Consider the following 12,687-nt stretch of genomic DNA (forward strand, 5'->3'; position numbering starts at 1 on the left):
TCAGGGGGGACCAACTGAAAGGCTTTTTTTTCTTATTTTTAGGTATCGCCAGATATGACTTAAGTGAAGATGACATTGAGTACTTTAAGATATCTCATCAGAGGCTATTGATCCGTGAGGGGCAGCTTTCCCAAAGTTTCCTCCGGTGTTAAACATCCCCATGAGTTGGAAGAAAGGAAGATTCGGGGCGCGATCATTGCCAAGTTCTTAATACATAACGCACGTGGCTTTAAGAGTCCTCTGATGATGGATAAGATGGAGGTTATGGCAAACAATGAAATGTGTTATTATAATTTTTACGAGATAATACACTGGTGACTAAAAGGAGCCGACTTTGAAGTTGCCTTGATGTAATACCGTAGGATCGGTCAGAGTTTCGCACTCAATGTGATCTTGCAGTTCGAGTCCGATGTGGTACGCATGACGTCGTTTTTCAACGTCTTCATTTCGCACTCAGTTAGTAGAAACCGTAGCACTTAGTTGACAGCCCAAAGACATCATTAATGCTGTGTAGCATCAGCAGAGAAACGTACCTAATTCGGAACTCGGATAAAAAAAAAACGTCGCGAACCGCTCTCTGAAAACGACGGACTCTGGAAGCAGGGTATCATTCAATTGACTTTTGACGACGTCGTCGACCCGTTAGACGTTGCTAGCGGAGCTTCTATGTTGGTAGGTCACGTACATGTGGCTGGAGGTGATCTTGGCGCTGTTACCTCATCCCGTCAATATGTGCAGCTGAGACTAAGATCAATTGCGAACTTTCGGGACGGGTCCCAGACACTGAGTGGCGCACCTCCGCCTTTTGGGTCTCGCAAGAATCTCATCCAACATCAATTGCGATAGATAGTTTTGGTCAAAGACTACGATGACGTCAGTTGCGGCTCCATCCCGCCGTGCCTGACCAGTGGGTTCGATGCTGGTGTTGCTCACAGGCAAAAACCCCTCAACATCTCAATGATCTCTTGTCCGACGCTGTTGCCGTAATATTAATTTACCTAGGTAGTCCTCCCAGCCCCCGTGAACCCAATAGTTGGTTTTACTTTTAAGAACCTGATCTGGCGCCAGATCCTAGCTCCCCCCGTGCATAGCGCAAGACACCCTTAAGCTGTCTGCTTAGTGCTTCACGATGTACGAAAGATTCCTATTGGGAGCTCATAAGTCATAAATGACTATGGGACTCGCGCTTCAGAGCTCTTGAAAGGATGTTCGTCACATCAAGGGCGGCTGGTAATAAGGCACGAGATCATCGGTAACGACTGAATTCTTTCCTGGCCACCCTAACGCCTTGCATTCCCTTAATTTTGTAATAATCTCCATACGTACATGACTTTTACTTTTGCTGTTGTTTCCTCTAGGAGGGCTGGTGCTAGGATCGCTATGGAAGACCTTGAAGTAGGACAGGGCGCCTATACCGGTCTGGTTCTGGTTGTTGAACTACATGGAATGGTCCAGTGGAGTACGATGGACTGAAAGGCTAGACATGACGATAGAAAAAGAACAGGACTTGAAGAGAAGACTACGGAGTTTCAGTTGAATATGTCATGCGTGGAGCGCGGTATACATTCAGAAACTGAATAGACCACTGCGGCGCTTGCCGAGCGGGTAGATAATCAACGCGCTGATGAACAGGCCAACGGCAATACCGATGGCAATCTGGATCATGGAGGCGGCGACATTGAACACGACCGTATTCAGAGACTCGCCTCCGGAGTATTGAACAGAGCTTGTGCCATTGACGGCGTGCGTCGAGTTGGTGATTGCGTTGGCTGCACTCAAACCACTCAGCAGTCCTCCGGTGGATGCCAGACCTCCGGGTACCTGAGTAAAGATAGCCGGGATGAGCGTGGCTGCCGCGACGCCATGCCTCAGACGCGAGTACAGGTTCGCCAGGACACCGACGGTGAGCGCGCCAAGGGCATTGGCGACCTGCGGCGCGGCGCTGAAGCGCAAGCTGCTAAAATAATTGACAATGTAGCCGGCGAAGGCAACGACGAGCATGACAGGCATCTGGCGCCATTTTGCCTGATACAGAATACTGATGCAGAGGACGAAGAGGGGCACGAAGATGAAGGTATAGTAAGTAGGGATCGAGTTGGTGCAGCTCGTCGTGGACACGGCGTTTTCGTCGAACATGCCGTAGAGGACGGCGCCGATGGTGATACCGAAGCCGAGGAAGAGAGAGTATATGATGGCGTAGACGATGCGGATCGAACCGGGGACGATGGCGCGGGACTGAAGCTCGAGGGCGGAACACACTGGGCCATCAGCGGCTTGTCCTAGGTCTTTGGCGCCCGTGGGCAAGTAGCATCCCCAACACGTACGCGAGAAGCGCAGAGACAAAGGAGGTACAGCTAGGGTGGGAGATCACAATGGGGTGTTGCGAAGAGTTCACTTACAAACTAAGTATCCAGGTAGAAGCATGACGATGCCTCCCTGGGCCATGGCCGAGAAGCAGAAGAGCTCGCCACCCTTGATACTGCCGAAGGCCCGTGCCAGGAAACTTACCAAGACAGTTGCCGTTACTTCGAGAACGTTGCTGTACAGCTTAGAGTTGGCGGCAACAATGAGCTGCAAGAAACCGACGAGGCAGCCAAAGAAAAAGCAGAGCGGGAGATCGATCATGCGAGCGCCGAACGAGAAGGGGGCGGCAGTGGCACTGGTCAAGCCGAAGACGAGAACTCGGATCCAGGCGTGGAACTTGTCCTTAGCTTTGATGAGGGTGTCCAGCCGCTGGATGCCATCGTCAACGCTGACGACATCGTGAATGACTTCTTTGTATACATGATGCGCGTCCCTGAGCTTTCCGAGGTCGATACCCTGGGCTACGCGGACGATGCGGACTTCGGTCGTATGGGTGGATCGATCATCGAAGGAGACAATCATGCACCCTGGAAGATACAAGAAATGACCATCGATTTCTAGAACCTTGGCCGTTGTGCTAAGGTACTCCTCAAGACGATGAGTAGGCGCACCAAACAACATCAATGCCTTGCAGAGCGTGATAATGTACTCCTGTCTGGAAAGCGTTTCGGCGATGTGAACGGTGATCTTGGCCTCTTCTTCCTGTCTGGCCAGGTACGCAGCGATGGAGTTGCTCGCAGTCCGCTTGTGCTTCGGGCGTGTCTTCTTAGCTGGTGCTTTGCCATTCTTTGGTGACTCGTCTGGCTTTCCTTGCGTGTTGGGGTTCGCAAGGCGGGCGGATGCTTCGATGAGGTTGACGAGAGTCTCCTGAGAGCGGTTCGCCTCGTACCACTTCTTCTTCTTGGGCGTCGTCGGAGTTGCGGTGCCTGAGTTCGAGCCTGGCGTGCCGGCTCCCGGCAGCGGTCCACCAAATGAGAAAGAAGTTACCGAGCTGCGGTTGGTCTGCCCGGACGACTGGTACTGATTGCCTGCTTCCGCAGGCTTGTAAAGCTTCAGCAGCTGTGATAGAACACTTCCGCGGTACTCTGTGGGTGCGGGGACAGAATAGACGCCATCGTATTGACCATTGTTGATCTCTTGTAGGAGGTGTTCAGTGGCCTTGTGCATTTCTGCGTCTTGGGCATTGGATGGGCCGGCGACGCTCTCGGACCTCTCGGCAAGGCGCCAGGTGTGAGCTCTCACAATCTTGTAAGCCTCGTCGTTGAGGGCGGCCTGGTGCTCGTGAGCTTTCTTCTCGGCCTCGGCAGACTTGTCGTTGAGTGGCTGACGGGAGTGAAGGTCTTGTAGAGCAATATACCCTCCAGCTCCCTCCGCTCCTCCGAGATCATACTCGCTTGCAGTGGTGGTCGTCGCGGACTCGAGGGAGTCTCGATTCTCGCGGGTCGGCGAGCCGGAGTGAACATTCTCTGCCATCTGCCGGGCTCGTTCTTGAGCAGCAGCTGCGGCAGACTTGGCTTCTTGGCGTTCATTTTCATCCGCAAGATGGGGTTCCTCTTTGGCAAAGGTAGCCACAGTAGGGATGGAACTGCCGGAGCCGCCTCGTAAGATGGATGGTCTAGTAGGCTGTGCTGGAGCAAGCTTGGGTGTAGTTGGAACTGGTGGTGGTGATGTTGGAGGCTTGGTCGCGGCCGCGTTGCTGTTAAATCTGACGCGGCCTTTCTCTTTCCTTAGGGCGGCTGCAGCTGCGGCCTCGGAAGGGGTGCTTGTCCCGGCCGTGTCGGAGCCGGATGTTGGCTCGGAAGCGGATTCCACCGGCTCAAGTGCTGCCGTTGAGGCCGAGCCGACACCGCCGGGCTCGGGGCCAGGGTCGTCATCGGGAGAGGACTGTGAGATTCCCGCCATTGCATTGGCGTCCAGAAAACGAGCGAGTATCTTCCAACTTGGCAGCGGAGTAGGATGGAGCCGCGAGAAGAAAAAAAAGCGAAATGCAAAAGCACAATATATTACCAAAGAAAAATTCTGACGGCACAAGTGGATCGTGGGGAAAAGTATGGGGGAAGACCCCTTTCTTATAAGTCGAACCGGACCGGCGGTTCACGACGTCGGCAGCTTGTCACCCGGACCCTCCGGTAACCTGGAAAGGTTCTCATACCGGAAATACTTTCTCGTATCCATCAAACTCCACTTGGGCCGAAACCGCTCCACGAGAAGCAGCAGATCGAATTTCCATGAACGTGCTAGCACACCATGGTCTGGCGCAAGTTCGTCGGGCCACCGACTTCCTATTACCTAACAAAATCAGGCATGCTTGCCGTCATTCGCCAGGGGACTCCCTGTGAGTCCCTGCGCGGTCTTGGCTTGCGGACGGTATGCAATATGGATATATGCACATGTCGTCATGGGGCTTCCGTTTCCTCTTTGACGCGTCTTTCGGCTGATGTGCTGGTCTTCGGAAATGGTGATAAACCGCCGTATTGGTCGAGATGACACAATATCGCGGAGCTGTCCATGAGGTTGCAAGAAAACTAGTGCCGTAGGACGATGGCCTTAGGGCCAACCCGAAGATCCTGCATAAGACTCAAGAGCTCCCCTCGATGATGTGTGTCCCACTCGGAAGCACCCGATTCGCTGTAGCTTGCTGTCATCCGAGCTCAGCCAACCAGACGTCTTGTTTGTGTCTCTACTGCCGTAAATATCTGTTCCGTCAGGGGCTTAAACCAAGGGTCTTCCCATCTCTCCCTGCCCAGTCCTACCGCCTCATCGAAAGCCACATGTTCGGTTTCGGCGCTATGTTTGGTTTGCGCGGTCCGCTGGGAGCGCGGTCTAGACTCTCGAGTTCATGGAAAGCTTAGGTCATGAGTGGCAACCCCTTTCGAGAAGAGGAACGTGGGCCTTACTGGCCTGAGTCATGTAGCTGGTCCCCACGTGCCGGAGCCCTGTACGGCCCGGCAAGAAATGGGTTTCCACTACACGTGAGCAATGGAAATTTTGTATCACGACGCGAGTGAAATGATGAAGACTTTTTTCTTCAGTAATAGAAGCTGAGGAAAAGGGGCACGTATTTTTTTTCTCCGCTCATGAGATGCTTGTCCGAGGATGGGGTGGGTTAATTGAATGATTCACCGCAGTTCTCCACTTCGGAGAGAGGCTTGGCCCAATATATGTGTGCAAAAGCATGTTCAATATCGATCGTTGAGGAGGCGGGTTAACCTCGTGTATGTGCTGTGTCGGACTTTGGCATCCCTCGTTCTCCGTATTTTCTCTGTGGTTAAGTCAGTCTTGATTCGAGTTATAGGGAGACTGCAACAAGTCGAGGAACCCTTGCACAGAACCGGAAATGTTTAGAAAGAGTTTTCCAACAAGTCTTACTGGTAAGGTACAAAACATGGTCTAATAGGCGGTCAGCCGAATTCTCCGTGTGATTATAAGTTCGTCATGCGCTCGGACGAAATTAGGTATTTGCGGCGACCACGGATATCTCGATGTTCACAAGTGTTGAAAACAGAACTGAGAATTGCAGATGGCCGTCAGTTTTGACTTAGGGAACTAGGGCGAGACTAGTATTTGCCACAGCTTGGAGATTCCGTATGATTGTTCTGAAGAGAATTGATATTCATCTCAGAAATTCGGCCACGGTCTCGACCAAGCAAGCGACGAGCCTGTACAGCTGCAGGGCGTCCTTCCCCGTCAAAAGCATCCTATCTCTAGTTTCATCACCCATCATCCTATCCGTCATATCAACTACTCTTTGGTATGCGAAGAGAAAACCTGTGCAACAGTCTACCAGGCATTCCCTAGCGCCGAAGCTTTCTTTCGTGTCAGGAACAATGACGACGGGACAATATAAAGCGCAACAACACTCTGCACAATGCCCACTCCGTCAAGCGTAGAGCGGTAGAGATACTTCTTCAAATATAGTCGTAGCGGGAAACTCTAGATTGTATCCTTTCTTAGACTCATAGCGTAAAATGTCCAAAGCGCCAGGTCCCATTCTCTCGCTTGCGCTCCGGACTCGTCATGCTTCAAGTCACGCGAAGGTGGGCACCATTCGGCGAATTCCAGCCCTTCGTCTCCGAGGCTCCGCCGTCAGTAGATACCCTTGGGCCACGAGGTAAATGTTAAAACAATTTGACAGCACACACATGTTCCAGGATACTTTGGGAACCTAGATTCTTTGATGATTTTACTCATTATTTGATACATGTAGCCATCGTATTTAGGCAATGGAATCAAGGCTCCATTAGCTTCTTCGACTAGGTATCAATGAGAACGACCCGCGCTTGACGGCTATCATGTGCTACCTTGGCTCTTGTTGGAATGTTGCGAGCGAACTGTGTACCGTACTACATTGGTGAAGAGAAAAAGATCATTATTTGTTATTTGTTCCGCGGGCTGGTGCCTAATCATTCACTCCGACAGAGCATCACTCGTTTGAAAAGTCAACTGGACACATCGTCCCGAATGTCCGAAAAGTGCCGATCAGATTGAAAAAAAGAAAATCTTGCCGAGGTCAAAATTGCCCACCGAAGACCTCAGTGAAACTTGAAACATAGAGAACAAAACATTTCCTCCAGCTTAAATCTCCTGTTGCTCCCAGCTGGTGGCTTTTCTCAACCATGCGGGAATCTCAACCGGCTGCCCGAATACAGCTGGTGTCTCCTGGGGAGCTGTTGCTCGATTTATTATGAAAGAGGGGTCTTTGGTAGCGCGATAGACGATTTGTTCGAGCTTCTCGTACAAAATGTCTGCGGTAACGCGGTCGTCCACTCGAACCAAAAGTAAGTGCTGGGTGATTAGATTGATGACAGCGCCTAGCGCTGTGTCATCCCTGCAGCGGGGATCACCTCGCAGAGCTACAAACGCGTCAAGAACCGAGGGATGGATAACCGCACTATCTCCTCGAAGCGCGTAAAAGTTTGAAGTTGGGATAATGGACGTCCTGTCCTCCCTGGATTCGGCAAAGCTATTGATGGCACTGAACCCGTGAACCATCCAGATAACGAACTCGAGATAAATGCATGCCATTGACCAAATATCGTATCTGCGAGGTCTAGGCTTCTTTGTCTTCTGAGTGGCTTCAGGTGCTTCGTATGAAGGAGTAGTCGCTCTGGTGTAGGTGCTTATGGATCTCTCATACGTAGCAGCTGTGTGGACCTTCGAAATTCCAACATCTGCAATAACAAGATTACCTAGCCCGCCGCGTGGGAAGTGAAGGATGTTCCCGGGCTTGAGGTCTCCATGACGGAAATTGATGTCGTGGAGCTTCCGGAGAGCACCACTGAGTCCAAGCATCTGTTGCAGAGACCACAGCATGTACTCCCGATTTGACGTATGCAGCATCCAGAACTCCTGCAGATTCCCCCCTTCTGCCCATGGGAAGGCTATGAAGTAAGACTGACCTCTCTCGCAGAAGAATAGGTGCCGAATGAGATGTCTGTCTTGAATACCGCGGGTCTCCAGAAGGTTTTCCTTTTCCTTCTCAAACAATTTGAAGCCTTCAGACCTGTGAAATACCTTAAGTGCAATCACCATGTCCGTGTTTTGCGTCTTCGCATACCGTTTGTTAGCGCCTGGATTTCTCACTGCGGGAGCAGATTCAGGGGCTCACCTCAGAACCGGTTTGATGAGCTGCATGTAGCTCGCTCTTGTAGACAATATTGCTGTGTTCACCACGAAGTGGAGTTGCCCTCAAGAATGGCAACGGGCATTTCGAATCCACTCGAAAGACCGCAGATGTCCCTGAGACATCTATTGTTGGGGCAAGAAAGTCCCATTGCTTTTCCAGAAACATATCCACCATGGCCTCGTTGTTCCAGTCTTGAAATGACCTGACTTCCAGTCTCCCCTTTGTCTCCAAAATACGACCGTGACGGGCATGAGTTGGCCTAGCAAACGGCAAATCGTCGTCGGTAAGACCATCGCCGACCAGCTTTCGAATTGCGGAAGGCTCTCCGATCATCACAAGGATTGCAAATAGCCGTCTTGCGTTCTTCGAGACTTTGCTTGGGAGGCTATCAGGGAGTAACCTATTGATGAGGCTTTTAGGGAGCTCCTTTTCGACGGTCTCCTTGGTGATGAGATCGTCTAGACTGCTGACTGGCAGGAAACCCTGGCCAATGACGGAAGAACGTCGACGAGCGTCTTTCAACCTTGGAAAAAGAGATGAAGAAGCCATTTCTGGGCGTCAGGTATTAGGGATGGCATTCACAGATGACTAGAGTTCAAGGCTGGTTTCAGCAGGATCATCGACAGTCGCGGGGGAGTTGATGAAACTCTGAGTATTGACCGTGACCGGCGATTGCACAAGTCAAAGCAGGCTGTAAATTAAGGCGGCCATGAAGGCAGCCACATAAGTATCCGCCGCGCTGGACTGACTATCAGAACGAAACTGCCGAAGGGACACCCACGTCTTTCTGGGCTGTTGCTTCGACATCTTTACGCTCCACTGGCCGAGAATTGACATATTCCATGTAGAACTTGTACATAAACAGGCGACCCAAGACATATCTGGGGACTCCCTGGGAGCCGCTTCGCTGATCCGCAGTCATATAGTCGGGGATGCTCTGGGTCAGCTGGCACCCCTCTCATGGTTGCGCCGCAGACTGGAGACCACCTCTATGGCACTGTAGTCCAATGACGAACTCTTGGACTGACACCCTACATAAAAATGAAAGATAAGCTGCTTGGTTCAGCCTGATCTGGCGCTGGAGAGAGTCTGCAGATTCTGTTAAAAGATAAGATGCACCTACCCCGCCTCCTTGGCTGTGCAGACACACCAACTTTGGGCAAACTCACGTCATCGCAGTGCATGCACGTCAGGGAAATTGATGCCATGCTCACAGCCTGATTCCAAACCAAACTTCATCACAGGGCTGCTTTTCTTCTGCGGATACTAGCAGGCACCTCGAGACTTTGGGAGGTCTGGAAGTTTTCGTGCATTATTAGAGCATGTACTAGGGCCTATGTCGATCTCTTGTCCAACTCTTTACAATAATCGCGTATTCCGAAGTGAAAGTATAGTTCATCAAACCATGATCTGTGTGAATGGGGCTAAAGTATTGATAGATTATTAGCCAATGCTCACAGCTTCCTGATCTGGCGTCATGCAGCCACCGCACTACTGGCAATGAACGCATAGGGTAAGGGTTGCAGTTGGCATGCCGAGTCTGGAGAATATCTAAGTTCCTCGACTCCGAGCCTGATTGAGCTTGATCCATGCCGCATGCGACACGTGTGCGAATCACGCGCACCAGCTTCGGCAGCACACGGAGGCCAGGTAACAAGAAGCCGTTGGAGGAAATGTGTACGCATGGGAGACGGACTTTCGGACCTGGGTTGACTTGTCCCGCCTTTGCTTTGCAAATGATCATGATGTATCCAGAATGCATAGCATCGTTGTGCTCTATACGTTTCCAATAGCACCAACTATTGAGGGACGAAATCTTTCTGGAACTTACAGTTGACAACCCTAAACCTACCTGTTAGGTACTTACAACGCTACTGGATATTACGGTACTGCAAGTCTGTCAGAAAGAAGCTGGACTTAAGTCTAGGCATAATGGTGTACACCGAAAGGCGACCTGAACCAATGAAGTCGTCGTGGAGGATGCGGGCCGAGCACAAGAGGGGAAAGTCGTAATCTCTCATGGAAGCGGCAAACATCAACCACCAACGCCACCAACTCGTGTCTGCATAAGTACGTTGCTGCATGCTCCGGACAAGTCCAATAGCATAAGGTCCAACTTCGCCTGGATCCATAATGTGGAGGCTATGTCACTCGTCGAAATATTCCCGGAATGCGAGGCTTACCATTGCTTTGTGGTAGTTGTTGGGTACCATCACATGTGAGTAGGACCCATTAGCATGCCAAGACGCAGAGAGAAGCGACATAAAGCTGAACGTGTTGCCAAAGAAAAGCCAAGTTCCCGAGCATGGCTATCGAGTCACCAAAGCTCACAAGCAGCTCCTTCGGGAAACTCAAGACCTCGAGCAGTCGCCTAAACCAACTTCGCGCCGAATATCTTCAGTCACCATTTATGCCAGAAGGACATCGAGCATACCGTCACAGTTGTGGAAGAAGTCATCCATTACCAGTCTTCGGAGAGGAAGCAACGGTAGTGGCCATAGCAGCGAGATGGCCAATCTTCAGAGTCAATTAATGTCGGCGCAGCTTCCTGCAGGAACATGCGGGGGTAGTAAATTTCTCCCATGCTCCGTCCTGGAAGAGAGGGTAACTACGCAGTTGGTCACAAAGACCCTCTCGTCCATATATAAAACGACCAAGTCTCCAGAGACTATATCAAACATCGCCTCCTTCGTCTGTGGAAAGCCTGGGGCAAGGAGAGTTTTTGCAATCCTTGCCTGCGTTAGCCACCTGGAACGGATTGACCTGTTTTACGAAAATAACTTTGTCGACTCCATTCTACCTCTCTTTATCGACAAAAACACCAGCCAAGTGAGAACTCGCTCCACTGAACCCCGCCACTCTGAGATCACCAGAAAAGTTTTTGCCAACGACTTTTGGGAACATGTTACTTCAGCGTGGATCTTCTGTGACACCCAGTGGCAATTTCTTGGGCCGGTCTTCAACGAACATCAATTCAGATACTCCTTTCGCGAGGATCATCGAATGCCGTTCTTAGAGCAACCTGATGGACACAGAGAAAGTCATTTCAGCACGGTGGGAAAGTGGTCTATCCATCAATCTCATTTTGAGAAGAGCTCAAGACTTGTAAGTGCACACAAGCACCTCCGCTAAGCCATGGCTACAGAATTCATGGATACGACACTTACATGATGCAGCGCCTATCGGTTGACACAAACGGACATCCGATCGTAGCAGTAAAAGAGCTGAAAAATGTCAACATGAAAGCCAATGAGTACGAGCGCGTAGCGGAGGCTGAGGCAGAAGTTTTGGAAATGATCCGTGAAATGAAGCATCCGCACCTCATCAAAGCGATCGCTTATTACAAAAGGGGCGATCGATACTATATCATTTTCCCGTGGGCTGGAGGTGGCAACCTCCGAGACTATTGGGGAAGGGAGCCTCCTCGTAAGCTTGATGGGGGTTTTGTTAGCTGGGCTCTCGGCCAGCTCTGTGGTCTGGCTGGTGCAATGCAGAAGCTTCATTCAGCACAGGACTCCGCATGTCGACACGGAGATCTCAAGCCAGAGAATATTCTCTGCTTTGAAGATACCAGAAGCTCTGATCCAAGTTCTCAGCCATTCCTCGTCATTGCGGATGTTGGTCTAGCTAAAGTTCACACCTTGGCGACAGAAATGCGGAACGAGGCTACACGCACGATGAACGGAACAGTGATGTACGAGCCACCTGAAGCTGTATTGCTACTAACTAAGAAACAACCACGATCGCGACGGTACGACGTCTGGTCCATCGGATGTATTTATTTTGAGTTTCTGATTTGGCTTCTATACGGAAAGGCCGAACTGGTTCGCTTTGGTGATGACATAGCTCATCCTGTGAACAGAACACGGCAATTCTTCGATGTATCTGGAGCTGGAGTGACTGGGGCGGCCAGGGTTAAACCCAACGTCCAGAAGTGGATGGAATGGATCAGAAGGGACCCAAGATGTCCACCAAATACTGCCATTCGAAAGGTTTTGGAGCTCGTATGCACACGACTCCTAGTCATAGCGGTAAGTAAGCCGAGGACAGAGTCATCTGGAAGCGCCAGTGCTCAAGGCAGCACTACCCTACATGCGACCGATGGCCCAGATAACCCGAGCATCATTCGATCGGACACCAACAGCAGCTTCAATGGGATCCTCGTTGACGGCCTTCGTTATCGAGCGACATCTACTGAAATGCATGAAACGCTGGCTGGCATCATAGCGGAAGCTTCGGGCCCAAAGCCAAAAATTGCGTGGATGAATTGGCAGGCTGCGTCTCCAAGAGGGCCGGGACAATACGGAGACACTTTGAGTGTTTCTCAATTAGGTACAAGGGGGTCGCCGCGGCCTTAGTGGATGGGGTGAAGGGTAACTTTCCTAGGATCTCGTTCCCCTCCAATAACCAATTCGCTGGTAGACAACGACGCCGACTTGGCGGGTGCAAATGACAGTGGCCATTCTATTGATGTAAGAACCCCCTGTCTTACAGATTACAATGTTGTATACTGACATCGACAGTACGTACGTCTGCCCATAGTGGTTAAAAGCTGAGTGATCATGGCTCATAGTTTTCGTGGCATAGATGGTATGGATCCTATTTTGACAACCTTCGGACATTAATAATACATGATCAAGAGCTAATATTCCATCCAGTTTGTATGTTAGCAGCCTCCGACGGTATGTGACCATTGC

The 12,687-nt window shown here is 50.9% G+C and overlaps 3 protein-coding genes across 3 annotated transcripts; 1 reads left to right on the forward strand and 2 right to left on the reverse strand.

Annotated features, from left to right (window-relative positions):
- Positions 1-1,566: 1,566 nt before the first annotated feature.
- BDP55DRAFT_567404 (uncharacterized protein) lies at positions 1,567-4,266 on the reverse strand (the record flags this gene model as incomplete). The annotated part of the gene is made up of 2 exons (XM_060570589.1): positions 1,567-2,258; positions 2,400-4,266. 2 exons carry the CDS (start codon positions 4,264-4,266, stop codon positions 1,567-1,569), a joined length of 2,559 nt encoding a protein of 852 aa, XP_060422153.1.
- A 2,673-nt stretch (positions 4,267-6,939) lies between these two features.
- BDP55DRAFT_567352 (kinase-like domain-containing protein) lies at positions 6,940-8,539 on the reverse strand (the record flags this gene model as incomplete). Its single annotated transcript, XM_060570585.1, has 2 exons — positions 6,940-7,911; positions 7,973-8,539. The coding sequence occupies 2 exons, from the start codon at positions 8,537-8,539 to the stop codon at positions 6,940-6,942; spliced, it is 1,539 nt and encodes a 512-aa protein (XP_060422154.1).
- A 1,586-nt stretch (positions 8,540-10,125) lies between these two features.
- On the forward strand, positions 10,126-12,535 carry BDP55DRAFT_439592 (kinase-like domain-containing protein). The gene is made up of 4 exons (XM_060567577.1): positions 10,126-10,208; positions 10,282-11,095; positions 11,167-12,462; positions 12,514-12,535. Exons 1-3 carry the CDS (start codon positions 10,135-10,137, stop codon positions 12,346-12,348), a joined length of 2,070 nt encoding a protein of 689 aa, XP_060422155.1. The 5' UTR covers positions 10,126-10,134; the 3' UTR covers positions 12,349-12,462; positions 12,514-12,535.
- The last annotated feature ends 152 nt before the right edge of the window (positions 12,536-12,687 follow it).

Source organism: Colletotrichum godetiae (genome assembly GCF_030913485.1).
Source record: "Colletotrichum godetiae strain CBS 193.32 chromosome Unknown BDP55scaffold_94, whole genome shotgun sequence".
In the NCBI taxonomy this organism is placed as follows: Eukaryota; Fungi; Ascomycota; class Sordariomycetes; order Glomerellales; family Glomerellaceae; genus Colletotrichum; species Colletotrichum godetiae.

Coding starts and splice junctions, on each gene's coding strand:
- BDP55DRAFT_439592 (XM_060567577.1), top strand. CDS start 10,135: ATGTCACTCGTCGAAATATTCCCGGAATGCGAGGCTTACCATTGCTTT. Junction 10,209..10,281: donor GTTGTTGGGTACCATCACAT/GTGAGTAGGACC, acceptor GCCAAAGAAAAG/CCAAGTTCCCGAGCATGGCT. Junction 11,096..11,166: donor TTGAGAAGAGCTCAAGACTT/GTAAGTGCACAC, acceptor TACATGATGCAG/CGCCTATCGGTTGACACAAA.